General features: G+C 40.9%; 1 protein-coding gene across 1 annotated transcript; it reads right to left on the bottom strand.

Moving 5' to 3' along the window:
- Positions 1-468: 468 nt before the first annotated feature.
- Positions 469-12810, bottom strand: wdr19 (WD repeat domain 19). The gene is made up of 36 exons (XM_011612584.2): positions 12676-12810; positions 12094-12185; positions 11930-11995; positions 11704-11829; positions 11475-11590; positions 11257-11372; positions 10978-11058; positions 10779-10891; positions 10513-10686; positions 10364-10434; positions 10115-10287; positions 9479-9599; positions 9277-9383; positions 8484-8600; positions 8239-8394; positions 7998-8145; positions 7715-7922; positions 7236-7395; positions 6804-6914; positions 6570-6679; positions 6239-6296; positions 5990-6136; positions 5770-5852; positions 5615-5698; positions 5322-5468; positions 3123-3247; positions 2934-3043; positions 2780-2848; positions 2633-2710; positions 1928-2024; positions 1705-1829; positions 1468-1549; positions 1249-1399; positions 1044-1167; positions 889-965; positions 469-804 (listed from the first exon to the last, which is right to left on the bottom strand). The coding sequence occupies exons 1-36, from the start codon at positions 12679-12681 to the stop codon at positions 690-692; spliced, it is 4044 nt and encodes a 1347-aa protein (XP_011610886.2). The 5' UTR covers positions 12682-12810; the 3' UTR covers positions 469-689.
- Positions 12811-15300: the final 2490 nt, after the last annotated feature.

The following is a 15300-nucleotide window of genomic DNA, read 5'->3' as shown; positions in this document are numbered from 1 at the left end:
AACATATTTTAAACCCGAAACCCCAAAGCTGTGGGGTGGCAGTAGCTCAGTCTGTTGAGGGTTCCTGGTTCAAGAGCCAGTGCAGGTAGTGGGTAGAGGTTCCACAACCACCTCCCTATGCATTGTTCTGAACCAAGAATGTGCTCTGGTGGTGGGGGAAGCACCATGCAAGGTGCCCCTGGCTCCCAGCCCAAGACCCAGCACAGACAAAACATGGAAGATGTCCTGATAGTGGGCAGGGGGGCAGAAGGTGGAGGTGTGAACACTCTCAGAGCAATGTCATGGTGCCCTTGAGCAAGGTACCAAAATCCACCATTACACACAGGGCCCAGCAATGAACTGGCTCAACACCCAGGAGTGGACATGAGACACTCATCCATATGCAGCTGGGATAGGCTCCAGCACCCCCCCCCCCCAACCCCAACCACAACCAGGACAAAGTAGCCAAGAAAACAAAACCAATGAAGCTTTGCAATAGGCTTAACAGTAGTGACTTTACTTCATAATCTGTGGAGCTTTTAGCTTTACTCAAACAGAGCAATTCCATTCACTCAATATAAACTCTGATGGTTTGTGGAAGGTAAAATAAGCACCATAGGACTTTTTTGCAAAACATCACATTAAGATAAACGTAATTCTACAAACATCCAGATTGTCATTGAAGCACTGTAACGGGATTGATCCAGTCTTCATTGATCTGCTTCACTGGCCTGCAGGTAACTAGAGCAGTTGGAGATCTTCTTCACCTGTTTAACACTCAGAGTCTCAGAACACATGGGACACACCTTCTCTGTTTCCAGCAGCCTGCACACACAAACCAGACAAAAAGCTTGAATTTTCTTTTCAGTTTCAAATAGGTTGTCTAAACTCTTATTGGTCTTAACTTACAGACTGAACTGTGAGTGCAGAGCAGGAAATTCACAGTGAGGACATACGCACCAGTCCTCCTTCAGCATATGACGACCCTAGACGACCCAATGAGGTTGCAAGTGAGTAAAAACGTGAAGAAAATGATCGTTTTGGTGAAAGTGTTCAGTCTGTACCGTGGCGATACAATAGGGCAGGTTGTTTTTGCAGGAGACGCACAGAAGCTCATTCTGTGGGAGCTGATATCCACAGAAGGGACACGGGGTCGTCTCCTCCTCCACCTCTGCCAGATCAGGATGTCTGAACGAGAACAGAAGGTGGAATAGAGAAAGAGTTAAGGACACGGTAACAGAAGGGACAGGAAGAGAACGGAAGACTCACCGAACTATATTTTCAATCTTCTTCCTGTAAGACGGCATTATGTCATTGCGGTACTCTGGTCTCATTAGCATGGCAGCGAAACCAAAGGCAGACTTTTTCAGGCCGGCGCGCTGACATTCAATAACTGCTGAGGTGAGGATGGGAACCACATCTACAGACCAACAGAGCCATGATTAGGTGTTGTAAGTCTCAGCTCATTGTTCTTCAGATGGGACTCACGTGTGGGAAACTTGCTGATATTGTTGCTGACACGAATAAGCATGCGGGCAGCCTTTAGGTGGTCCCCTCTCTTCACGTGAATCTGTAAAACAACAGTTTTTTTTAATCAAAACCGTGAAGTTTTACTTTGTAAGTTTGGAGGCAAAAGCAGTAAAATCAAAGTAAGTGGTTGTTGGTGATCCTTCCTGTGTGGTTTTTAATGTGAAGAACGAGTCACCACTTTGCCGGTGCACGGACCTTAACCAGCAGGTACGAGTGCAGCATCATTAGATTAGTTGCCATCTGAGCAGGAATTTTGATCCTCTGCGACTGCAGCTCTGTGTACATGCTGAAAAGTACATCGTGGGCATTACGGTAGTTCCCTGAAGGAGAAACATGCAAGTTAATTTGACTTCTTCCTTGGATTTCTGGGTCATTTTACCCTACGGAGTATTCTGTGTGTGCCAGTGTGTGTTTACACCTGCATTCTGATCCTCTCTAGCAATGATGATGGCGGTACGAGCAGCATCGCTGTATTGCTGCAGGGCCATGTACAGACGGAACAGGTACTTGGCGTCCTGAGAACAATCAAGAAAGGTTAACTTGTGAACACTTATCCACAGCATCACTTTGACACAGCAAACAATGAGACCAACCAAAGATTTGAAGGCATCATTGGAAGTGGCCAACATTTGCCTTCATGATTCTAAAGTACATTTAAGACTAAACAAGCAGAGTGTCTATATATCCCCTGTATCGGCAGAACGTTTTGTGTGAGATCACCGTGAAAACATCGTTCCAACTGTATATTATGGTGGAGAAAACATCCTGATTTCCTTTTTTATTTGCCTAAAATATGAATGTAAAAGACAGACTGAGAAACAAACTAGCATCAGAACATGAAGCTCGCTGACTCAGTAACATTCACAAAACACAGTAACTCTAATCATTGTTTGTTTCATTAAAGGTATAATACTGACAGCAGAATTTCTAACTTTGTCTCTATAAGCACGTATAATCAGGCTCAAGTAGTTTCAAACATTTCCTTAGCAAACGGCCTCCAACACCAATAATCCCAGGCTGAAGAGAAACTGTCCCGGTCCCGAACAGAGCCAAACCCAGAGTCGAAAGCCCTAACCCTAAAACACATGAAAGAGAATGCAGATACATTCCTGACAGTGTTTACCTTTGGTATGCCGTCGTTTTCCCCCATCAGGTAATCTATCAGCTGATTGGTCAGAGAATGATCCTTGGCCTGACCCACCTGTAAAAAGGATCAGAATTATTCCACACATAGATTAAATGAAGGAGATCTTTATTTTGAGAGACTCACTGTCTCTATAGCCAAGTCCAGAGCCCTGTTGTCTTCAGTGCTGGAACACTTGAGAAAATGATTCAGAGCCTGAAAATGTGGCGAGAAGGAAAATGAAGTAAAAATGTGATCCATTAATGATGACAGAGTGTAAATCAAACCAGTGGGTTCATACTCTGCTGTACTGGCCACATTTCTGAAAGAACTTTCCAGCTTGCAAGTATTTCCGCTCTCCAGCAAAGTAAAGAGCGATGCTTTGGTAGTCCTCCTGGCTCGCCTCAGGACCTGCTCAAGATTCATTATCGACCGTGAGCATCCACAGACAAACAGTCCCATTTCAAGGTGTGTTTCCAAAATAGCTCACCAATGATGTCGGCATAGACCTCCATCTGTCCGTGCTGCTGCGCCAGTTGGAAAGCTTCATCGTTGCAGTGAGACAGAACCAGGAAGTGAATGGCTGATCCGTAGTCCTTCAATGACAGGAAAAACCTGCAGCACAAACACAGTTTCAATTTAAAAGCCTTGGCAGTGAGGAGACAACTGTAAAAAAGAAATATGGCAGGCCTGGCCAACCCGCGGCTCCCGAGCCGCATGCGGCTCTTTGCCTGGTTTCATGCGGCTCTAACGTTCATATCGAAGTTTGGGTTTGGGTTTTTTTTAATGTTCACTTCGCTTAAGTTCGATACGGTACTTTTGCCAAAGGCGCATGCGCGTTAGATGAAAATACGCAAAGTTTCTCAGTAGGGACAAGATCTTTTGAGTAAACAATTAGTGTCAAGTTCGCCTTCAAAATGGCAGGGAAAAAATGCACGAAAGCTTTGTGACCCGGTTCCGTGATCTACAACTGAAAAGGCCACAGATCGTATTCCTCGTTGCCCCATTTAATGTGGAGACGCACTGTTGGAAAGCCCCGCTAGTCACAGATGAGGCTGCAGCTGAGTTGGAGATGATCGATCTTTGTGAGGAGCACCAACTGAAACCTGCTTTAAGGGAAGGGGCCATTGAGTTGTGGAAAAGTGTGCCAAGTGTGGAATGGAAATATAGCCCAATGTCAAACAGGCTGCGCTTAAGATACTGTCAATATTTGGGTCAACATACGTCTGCGAGTCTGTGTTTTCTGTCCTGAAACACGTGAAACCAAAGCATCGATCTGTTCTGACTGCCTGGCAAAAACTGAATACAAGCCAGATTTAAAGAGGATTGTTCAAAGCAAGGAATGCCAGAAGTCCCACTATGCAACATGCATAGTAAGAGATTTTTTTTTAAATTATTATATTTTTGTTTGTGGACTTAGCTGAATTGAGAGTTTGTGTGTGTGAGACATTGCACACAATGTTCATTGTTGAAAATGACTGGCCCGTGGTCTGTAGAAGTCAAATTCTGTCATTATCATGTTATCATGACATTTACAATAAATCTGGCTAAGCAGAGGTCTGTGTGTGAGGAAGGGATGAGGTGATGTTCATGTGTGCCCACGTGTATGATGTGGCTCTTTGCGGTAACACAGTAAAAAATGTGGCTCTTAGGCTCTGACTGGTTGGCCACCCCTGAAATATTGTGATGGTTTTTATCTCAATAAATAATTCAAAAGGCAAAGTTTAACATCACTCTTTTGGACAGACTGTTGGCTAAAATAACTGTGAGATTTCCTATCATTCATTCATTGTTTAAATTAAATTAAATTGAATCAATCCCAATTTTTATTATCAGGGTGTTCAAACAACTCTTTAAGAAGCCTCCAGTTGATCCAAAATGCTGCAGCCAGAGTTCTGACAGGTATTGACAAAAGAGATCACATAACTCCTGTAATGGCGTCTCTTCATTGGCTGCCCGTTAAATTTAGAATAATTTTTAAAACCCTTCTTTTGACCTACAAGGTCCTCAGAGGCCTAGCTCCATCCTACCTGGAGGAGCTAGTGATACCCTATCAGCCCAATAGACCGCTCCGCTCTCAGAATGCTGGTCTACTTGTGGTTCCCAGAGTCTCTAGGAGTAGAATGGGGGGCCGAGCATTTAGCTACCAGGCCCCCCTGCTATGGAACCAGCTCCCTGTCCAGGTACGGGAGGCTGACTCCATCTCTACTTTTAAGATCAGACTCAAAACCTACCTCTTTGAAAAAGCTTATTGTTACTAATTCTGTAGTTCCAGTTACTATCATAGATAGACAAACTATCATACTTAAGGGGTCGTCTAATCGTTAGGTTAACGCCTCGCCTCGCCTCTCCTCTCCTCTGCCTGTCCTCCCCCCTCTCCTCTCTCTCTACCCAGCCCCCCATCAGCAGGAGGGTCCCCCTACATGAGCCTGGTCCTGCTCAAGGTTTCTTCCTGTTAAAGGGGAGTTTTTCCCTGCCACTGTTGCTTGTCTGGGGTCAGGCCCTGGGATTCTGGAAAGCGCCTTGAAACAATTTTGATTGTAAAAGACGCTATATAAATAAAGATTGATTTGATTTGATTATTGTCATTCATGTCTTTGATCAGTTATACCATATTTGAAGGATTTCATTAAAAGGTTAAAGTATTTAGATGAGGTTGACGTGACCCACTTGTATTCCATCATCCTACCTGGCCACCATCTTTGCTCCTTCGACACTCTGCGTCTCCCTGACGATGCGAACAGCTTCCTCAGGATTGTTCAGGTGGTCCAGCAGCACACGAATGGCATTGTCCCAGTCTCTGGCACTGCGATAGGCTTGTAGGGCCTCCACATACCTGGGTCACATCCAATGCTACTGATCAAGCAACAATTATTGAATCAAGTGTTTTCAATTCTTCCAATGAATAAATTACATTTTGGTGTTTAAAAAGTCTGAAAGGTTATTTGGAGGCCTCCATTGAGGCTCAGAGTAAGAACCTACTTGTTGTCGGCCTGCATGGCTTTGGCATACTGGAGGTGCATCTTGGGAGAGGAGATATTTGGAAGCAATTCTCCTACCTTCACCCTGATTTCAAAAGAAAAATAAAATGTAATTGTGTAAAGGAGAGAATCCAGAGAACGCTGTGCATCTCTCACCAGTTCTTGGACCGGATGTAGACCGATGCAGCCTTCTCATAATACTGGCCTCTCTCATAGAGCTGAGCAGCTTCAGAGAATTGCTTTAAGAAAGCAATGAACAAAAACATCCACTTTCATTATTTTATTGTAAAATGTTAAATTCTAAAATATCCTAACCCTAACTAATCAGGTGATAATATTTATTATGGTCTTATAGCCAACCAGGGAGATCAGTGACCTTCATGTTCTCCAGAATAGCTCCACACTCCTTCTTCAGGACTCTGCTTGGGTGTTGAACTGCTAAAGTGGTTCCTCTCCTGATGTCTCCCATCCTAATTGACATCCTAGCGATGCCTGCTTGACAGGATTCATCATGCTCCTGGAACTAAAGGTGATGAGAGAGATGTGGGAAGTGAGTATCAGAGCCATCAGTGATGGAGTCTTATGCTGAGCTGAGCACCCTAAAATACAAATAGATTAAACTTACTTTTTTATCATGTATGAGACCATTCTCATAATGTGCCAGGGCGTTCACATATTCTCCACTACAAAAACAGGTTCAAATACAGCGTAGATGAGAATTAAATCCAATGAACTCCGGAGCAAATTTAAAAGTGTTGGTTTTGTTGTTTTTTACTACAAATAGGATCAAGTTGTGTTTATGTAAAACTGTTTCTATATTCAAGTGACACATATATGGTGATGCAACCAAAAAAGATGTGAACTGTTGCATTACAGGGTGGCTATTATCCAATCAACCAACACACCACGAGTGAGAGAGTGTGTGTGTGTGTGTGTGTGTGTGTGGTGTTACCTACTTAAACTCCAGTTGCACAGCATATTCCTTGGATATAAAGGGAATCTCTTCTTCTGCTAAGCCCTTGGCTAATTTTAGTGCACTGTCCCAATCCAACAGGTTTCTCCTCATCTGCAAATACACACGGGCTCAAATTATCTGTACAATTGGGGTCAATTTTTATTTTTATTTTTTAAAAGTACTATGCATGCACGCAGACACACACAAACACACACACACACACCAAATCATTCACCTCCAGTGCAGCAACTGGACAGCTTGAGGACATGTACAGGTCCTGGGCTCTGTTGTAGTCTTCTAGAAACATAGCCAAGTGTCCCGACCGTAAATTCATTTCTTCTATATCCTGGAGGTGAGACAGACAGAGAGAGTGAGTCTAGTTTGATCCCACCTGTTTGAAACTGTCTTTTAGTGCTGAATCTCAAAACGATCATATTAATTTAATTTTTAACTGTCACAGTGACGCTGATTTTATGGCTTACTATGTTTAAGACTCTTTGCGTGATTAATGCAGCCGTGTCAAATAAGGGAATTTTAAAGACTATTATATTTTCTGTAAATATGTTGTCAGTAAATATCTGTCTTAGATTAGATGTGCAGAACAACCAAATGGGTTCCCAAAAACAAGCAGAACGTTTTGTATATCAGAGTATCATGTTGCCGGTACCTTAATGCTCTGTAACGACAGAACCATGCCGACGTTTCCACACATGCGGTATATCTGGATGGCCAAATCCACCTCCATGTGAACCAAACAGGCTTTCCCCAGTTCTGCCCAATCTGCAGGACCACCTCCAGATTTACACAGATCCCAGGCTTCATGAAACCTGGACAAAAACACACAGACGCACAACATTTACATGATGCTTTTGCAGCTACTGGATCCACTATATGTTTAAAGATCAACAGAATTGATTCAGAAATGGCAAAAGTCTTAAGCCAGAAACAACAACCTGTACTTATTAATGTCCTGTCTGGGTTCACTCAAATAAAATGGCCACCAAGTAGCAGACATCACCCTGTTCTAATGGATGACCTGTTTGGTTGATTAAAATCTGTCTGAGTGATATTCATATTTATATTAAACATATCAATAAGAGTGTAACAAGAGTTGTGGTCATTTATAACAGCAACAACTTGTCTTACCTCTTGAGCATGATGGCCTGGCTGAGCTGCCTGCTGAGGTCAGCTGCTGACAACGTGTCAGGAGAGTGTTTGAGGAAGGAGTGAGTGCTCAGAGGGATGTCATTGGTTTTACCACTTGCTGTCTGACATGTGAGCTCCCCATTATACAGCAGCAATGGCTTCTGGGAAAAGAGCAGCGGGGAGCTTCCAACCAACACCACCTGTGGGCCTGGGTGACAGAGATGGGTTAGCAGAAACTTGAACATGTTATAAATAGGCTGTGATGCTGTGGTCATCATCCTACCATATATAGTGGTTTTATGCACAGCGTAGGTATAAACCTTGTCATCATCATAAGCTACAAACACTCCTTTGTCATCACGCCAGGTGTCCCACAACACTCCTGTGATGGTGGGAGAGAAATCAGGCAGCTCTAAGAAGAATTTTGTTCCCTGTTGAGGACAAATAAACACATTTAATTTTGTAAAGCTACAGTCAAATTAGCAGAATTACAAATAAATATGTGAAAACTTCAAATATCTGACTTTTGCAGGACAGAGCAGGAAGCCACTGTTCTTGTTGTCAATAAAAACCAGCCATGTGCCATTCTGGTCAGGGAAGACTTTCCTCACACCGACTGAGTGTCTGTAGCTGCTCACAGTGTCCCAGTCCTCCACCAGCACACACTCGACGTCACCAGACTTCAGAGTAACAGTAGGTTTAAGACACTCACTTACATGCTTGAGCTTATGGAATGTTTTTGGGCTGAATAAAGCAGTTTAAATCTTACATCTGTGCCATAATAAAGGAAGTCAGCAGTCAGGGCGTGGCACAGAATCCGACCTTTCCTGGTGTCACCCGGAAACAACTTCATCTGCCTCTTCTCATCCTGGTCTTTGCCTTCAATCTGTACATGGAATAGAGTCAGAATCAGTTTTATTGCAGACAACCAAGGTAAAGGCCTGAGGTGATCTCTCTTCTTTCACTCTAACCTCCGCTTCCCCCGAGTACTTAAATTCAGTGACCTTCTTCACCTCTACTCCCAGTGACCAAACCATTTTACCATCAACCCTCTCATTCACTCACACTCATATGCTGTCTTGTTTCAAACCAAACTTTATTTCCTCCTTTCCATGTCATGCTCCCACATCTCTGGACCTTCCTCCTCCTGCTCCCTGCTCTCACTATTGGTCAAGGTCCACCTATTCATCACCACAGCTCCACAGCACCACAGCTCACCTCACAGTTGTCTTACTCACATCCTGTAATACTCCACATACATCCACACTACGTCCTCAGACAATACACAAGTTCCTCTCTCAGCATCTTGTTACATTCTTTCTCTAAAACCTTCATTGCAAAGATCTCAGTCAACCACTTCATTATGGAGCCACACTGCAGCTTACAGAAGCTCCCTTCCGTCCTGGCTTCCATCAACCTTATTGTTTTGTAGTTGCCAGAAAATTGCACTGATTCTTAGAAATTGGAACCAGCACCCTTCTCTTCTAAGCCTCACTCTCTAAGAGCACACTTGTTGCTTATAAGTCAATGAAATCATTTAAAAAAATCCATAAATGGCTCACCATGTGCAGCTGAACTTTTCCTTCAAACAGTGCAGCTGCATAGTCCACATTGAGACACATGCTGGCAATTGTCCCTAAATACTCGATGTTTTTCAGCTGAATAAAACCTAAGTTTTAAACACAGCAGTTAAGCCATATTTCAATTAAAACAATTTTACATATTTACATGGTAATAACATGACATAATGACAATAGAACTCACCAGGTTCTTGTTCATTCAAGGCATAAAACCATGCCCTGTTGTTCATTCCCACAGCCACATGGTAAGGACCGAGCGCGATGAAAGTGGGCTCCACTTCCACTTCTATGACCACTGGATTCTCCTGAAAATAGAGAATCACGGAATAACTGCTAGAGCTGTGACATGATCTTCCAATCCTACCTCAACTCCTCTTACAACTTAAATAACTGTTACTTTGTAACATCTTTCACCATTTTTACCTCCCACAGTTCACAATAATATTGATTTTAGTTTAAAAAAAACAAAAAAAACACACTGAACACTTTTCTACACTTTGAAAGGTTCATTAGGACCAAATGTACTTTTTTGGGTCCTTTTCAGCTAAACAAAAACCAGATTATCCTGATTATTCCTACAGAAAGGTAACTGTAATACCAGTAAAAGACAAATGTCAGTAGACAAGCAATGTAAAGATGTAAGTTGCAGTAAACAGTAAAAGTTGAAGTAAAGTAGTAAGCTATAAGTAAAAAATAAATGAGGGGGCTGTACTGCATATGTGCAGGTGGTAAAGTTAAATAAAGGTTGGTGTCATAAACAAGAAAGGCTTATAATCTGCTACTGTTCTATTAGAGTGTCTAGGAAGGAATGAATCTTCACCTCTTCCACCTGGTTGAAAACTGTGACCTCCAGCAGTGAGGTGAGGTAGGCAAGCCGAGTGCCAAAGCTGTCACCCAGGATGGGCAACTTGGTTAGGAAGACATGAAGTGTTCCTTTTTGTGTGGAGACCGCCAACAGCTGCCCATCATCTGTCCAGCTCAGCTGGTCTAAACCTGGATGAAGAGTGTTACATAGAAATGGTTCAACATGGCCCTTTGACAGCCACTCGAGAGAAGACGACCATGTCACCTTTAGTCTCATCTTCGAGCTCAACTACATTGCTGATGTCTTTAAACTCAGACAGTTCGTGGATCTTTATACTGGAAAGGAAAAACAGATTTCAAAACAAACATAATTAAACCATAGCGATCCAGGGACATTCAAAAGCAGGTGTGTACCTGTTGTCCCCACAGGAAGCAGCCCTGTTTAACACAGATGAGATGGCCACACTGTTGAGACTATCTTTGTGGTTACGAGCCTGATACAATTCCTGCCCAATCTCCCTAATGTGAGTAGAAATCACCACAAGGTACCCATGGGAGAAGCCAATCAGTATGTACCCATCACCATACCTTGGAAAAGAAACAAAGGATAAGAAAAAACCCAATTTATAAAATCCTGCTGCAACTGTACTCAGAGCGTGTGATCAGGCTGAGAGCATTACCAGCGGTAGGACACAATGTTCCCATAGTGGCCAAGGAAGGACAATTCTACCCTGTTGTCTGGATCATTGATGTTGAACAGCATGAGTATTTTCTTGTCCACACACACGCTGACCTGAAGCGTAAGCATTTGAAGAGGTCAATGTTTGCAACAGATACATAAAAATGAAGGCCCAAATGAGAACTAAGATCTAATCTTACAGTGTTTTCTCCTTGTGCAGACCTTTCATCAGTCTTCATTATAGAGAAATAAATGTCAGCAGGGGGACCACGGAGGCTGGTCTGAGAAAAGAAAGTTTAACTTACATATTTGTATTAGTGTTGCTATGACAACAGTTGGCCATTCTATCATTAGGGTCATTGTTTAAGTCTCTATACAAAATGCTTGTATATAATTGCCAACACCTTTAAGCTTTTGGCCTTCTGAATGACCTATATGTATAAATAGATACATGCTCTCTTTGTGCTCTGTGTCCTGACCTGTCTGACCGTGTCACCCTCATGGTTACTGATACTGACAGTGTTGTCATCACTTCCCAGAGCAAGTAGATTTTGAGCACTCCAGCACCCACATGTGATCTTTTTAGTATGTTTACCTATTGGTAACAAAGGGAAAATGCATCAAAATACATCATTCATTATAACTTCATTTCAGATATACAACTAGGTACTGGCCAGTTTTCATGCTTTATGCATACCCAGTACAGGGATCTTGCGTGAGGTCTGCTGATTGTAAATCAACAGGTTTCCTTTGACGGTTCCAACAGCTAAGAGTGGGCTTGTCTTTGACCACAGTATTAGGGACATTTGATCTCTGGTGAACAACAATACAGAGAACACAGTTAATTATTGCGATTTTCACATATTTTACACCAACAATCAGTAGGGATAAAAATCTTTTAAAAATGTGCTAGATAACTGTCGTACCTCATGCCACTATCAATGTGGGATGATTTATTTACACTAGCATCCCAGAGACAGATAGAGCTTGATTTTGCAGCAATCATAGCCAAAATGTCCCCATCTTTATCCCAGTCCAAGCCTACACACCGTCTGGATGGAGCAACAGATTGATGGTGAAAGCACAAGGTAACATACTATGAACAAACCACATAAATATCACAAAAAACAAAAAAGATGACCTCAAACTCACCCTGGAAGGTTAATTTCAGCATACTTGTGCCCATGTCGATCAAATATTTGTACTGTGCTATCATGGCTATATAAAAAGGAGCATTTTAAGCAGTGATATGATTAAGTCTCACAGAAAGGGAAGAGATTCCTAAGGTTGTCTCACTCTACATACAGTTTACTTACCCTGCAACAGCGATATAATTGCCAAGGCTTTTCTGCCATTTGTACAATAGACTGGCACCTGCCCAGATTTTCTCATTTAGGATGAAAATGCTCTGTGTCCAAAAGATATGCAACTAGTGAGTGTGTTATGTTTCTAAGACACAAACCCAAACTATAAGGCATGTTCACCATTTTATACTAAAAAATAAATTTACAATGAAAACCGTTCCAATATATACTTAATCAGTCAAACGTTTTTTTGGAACTACTATTATACATAGCCTAAAGACACGATATTCCGATATTCAATTTTTTGCAATGTTTGCTAAATTAAACGTTCTGCCGTGGTTTTATTCGTCATGAACTCTCACCTGAATTAGTTTATCAATAAACTTACAAAGCAACTTGTCAGTAGGGGGGTTATTCTAAATGCTAAAACTAATAACGCCTACTGCAGACGATAAATTAGCTACCTAGGAGCTATCTAATGAACTGTATGGCTAGCTAAGTTAGCTACATGATTTGAAAACATTCATCTGATAAAAGTCAGAATAATAACTCTAGGTATGAGTTGTATGTTAAAGTTAAGAAGTCTATCCCGACCTTCATTTTGTAATGTTTCAATCATGAAGTCGTCATTTATGGCTGAAGCGTCTTCAACAAAGATTTTGTATGTCGACTGTGATTCACTCGGTAGCGTCTGTAAAAAGTGATGCCATGGCAACGACAGTCCGTCCTCCTGTTCCGATAGGCTTGTTCCGCAAAATGGTTTCCGGTTCCGGTACCAACATTGGGTAAATGTGTCAAAACTGATTATTGTTCGGTTTTATATGCCGTCATATTTTAACAAATCAAAAAAGGTGTCAAAATTTACGAAAAATCAATTTTCCTTCCTAACTATTTGGAGAATATTCAGGCAATAAATTCACAATCCACATACATTTTAAACATTTATTGTACATTTAGTGAAACTCAAAAAATAAGGGAGAATTTGAATCACACATCCCCGTTGTTAAAACAAAATGAAAGATTCTACACAAATGATGAGTGGAAATCCAAATCAGCCCAATGAGGACTGATTCCAAGAGAGTGGAAAGATCAAAGGATTATAATTAGTTTACATTTCATCACAATGGGATTCATAGCACAGCATATGGGGTGACCATGAGTGTGAAAACCATCCTTGTAGCTACCACCAGGCAGGGCAATTCTGGCTAAAACATGACGATGTGGTCTTTCAAGAACCTCCCCAGATTGATACTGAACTATAAATTCATACTTGAGGATGTGCAATGTAAGAGACAACATCTATTCATATTATTCTGTTTTCGTGATCCTGAACCTGTAGAACTTGTACATTCAGCCACTAGAGGGCAACCTTGCTCATGTCTGGAATGAGGAGCTCTTCAATTCATTAAAAGGTTTATAAATATCTTCGTTTGGTTGGGTTTTTTTTAATTAACTAAATATGTAATCATTTTGTTATGTGTTTAATATTAATTGGACTTTATTTATTACAGTAATTCAATCCACGCCATTTTTTTATTGAAACTTTTTTATCCCACTCTTTATTAAACCTACTTGATTAATCTTGGGTACTCTGTTATACCAATAAAATCCAATTGATGTCATATGTATTAACTAATATGTCATCGTTGTAGCATGAGGAAAATATATCTTCTTTTGTAAACATGGAGCCATTTGTTTATTTTAGCTTTGGGCTGATCAGTGACAATTTCCACCACGGGATGGTCGTATAGTTGTACATATATGCAGCTGCAGGTTTCTTGTGAAAGTCTCACAGTCTGGCTTTGTGTCTCCTCAACAGACATGATACATTTAGGCAGCAAGAGAAGGTCACCTAAGTCATTTCTCACCCCTGCTGGGGCCATTTGTCAGAGCGAGTTATGATTTAAAGCTTCCTCAGCGATAAATAACAGAGTGAACGTGTGTAGTCGATGTCCGGAGGTTAAACTGTAAATCTGTAAATTGTAAACATTTCTTACACTCTGACAAGCCTGAACCTGCTGCTGCTCCATTCGTGGTAACAGCATTTAAGTCAAAACATCTATTATAGTAATCAAGGCTCAAATTATCAAGTGTTGAATCACATCTCAGCTTTATTTTATAAAAGACAAATAACAGCATATTACAACTTTTACACACATAATTGTTGAAGAGGTGTTGCAACACACACACACACATATATACACACACATACACACACATATATATATACATATGTATATATACATATATATATATACACATATATGTATATATGTGTATAGATAGATACACACACACACACACACATATATATATACACATATATGTATATATGTGTATAGATAGATACACACACACACACACACACACATATATATATATATGTGTGTGTGTGTTTTTTATATATATATATATATATATATATATATATATATATATATATATATATATATATATATATATATATATATATATATATATATATATATATATATATATATATATATATATATAAAAGATTGAATGAGCAGCTGTACCAATGACCAACTGTACAAAAAGACATTCTAACGCATGGGGTATAATACACAATACAGCATAATACATAAAGGCTACATAGAGCTTTAGATTAATATGTACAAGTGACTGTATATGTAGTATTTAGACTGGTTTGTATTGTGTTCATATCTAACCTGACTGAGATCAGCTCATTTCTACATCTAGACACCAAAGATGACACACTTCTTGTTTTGGTCTATGAAGATATACTATATACCGGTATATAAAAGAGTAATAAATATAACAACTCAAAACAAAAACAGAAGGAAATAGAAAGATGCAGCAGCAGCACAGTGGGCTTGAATTAACATCAGCTCCGCTTCAGGGGATCACCAGTCCCCATCTCTGCTTTTTTAGATTTCATGCTGGCAAATATGGGAAGCTTTTCAATCTTCTCTGGCTCCTGGGGCACTTGGCTTTCAGCATGGTTTTGTGAGTGTGTGTGTTAGGGAGTGTGTGTGTTCAGAAGTGGATCCTGGGGCTACATTAGCTCTTGATCTGTCAGTTCAGACAGGATGCCTGCTTTGCCTCTCACTGTCTGGATGCTTTTACTGCTTTCTGTACACTTACCACACATAGAATGTTCACATATACAACACACACACGCACGTATGCACGCAGAGCAGAACTGGATATCCAGACAAAATGAACAACAGACCAAAT

This window comes from Takifugu rubripes, chromosome 17 (assembly GCF_901000725.2).
Source record: "Takifugu rubripes chromosome 17, fTakRub1.2, whole genome shotgun sequence".
In the NCBI taxonomy this organism is placed as follows: Eukaryota; Metazoa; Chordata; class Actinopteri; order Tetraodontiformes; family Tetraodontidae; genus Takifugu; species Takifugu rubripes.
Note: the sequence above shows the minus strand (reverse complement) of the source record. Positions and strands in the feature narration are given on the sequence as shown.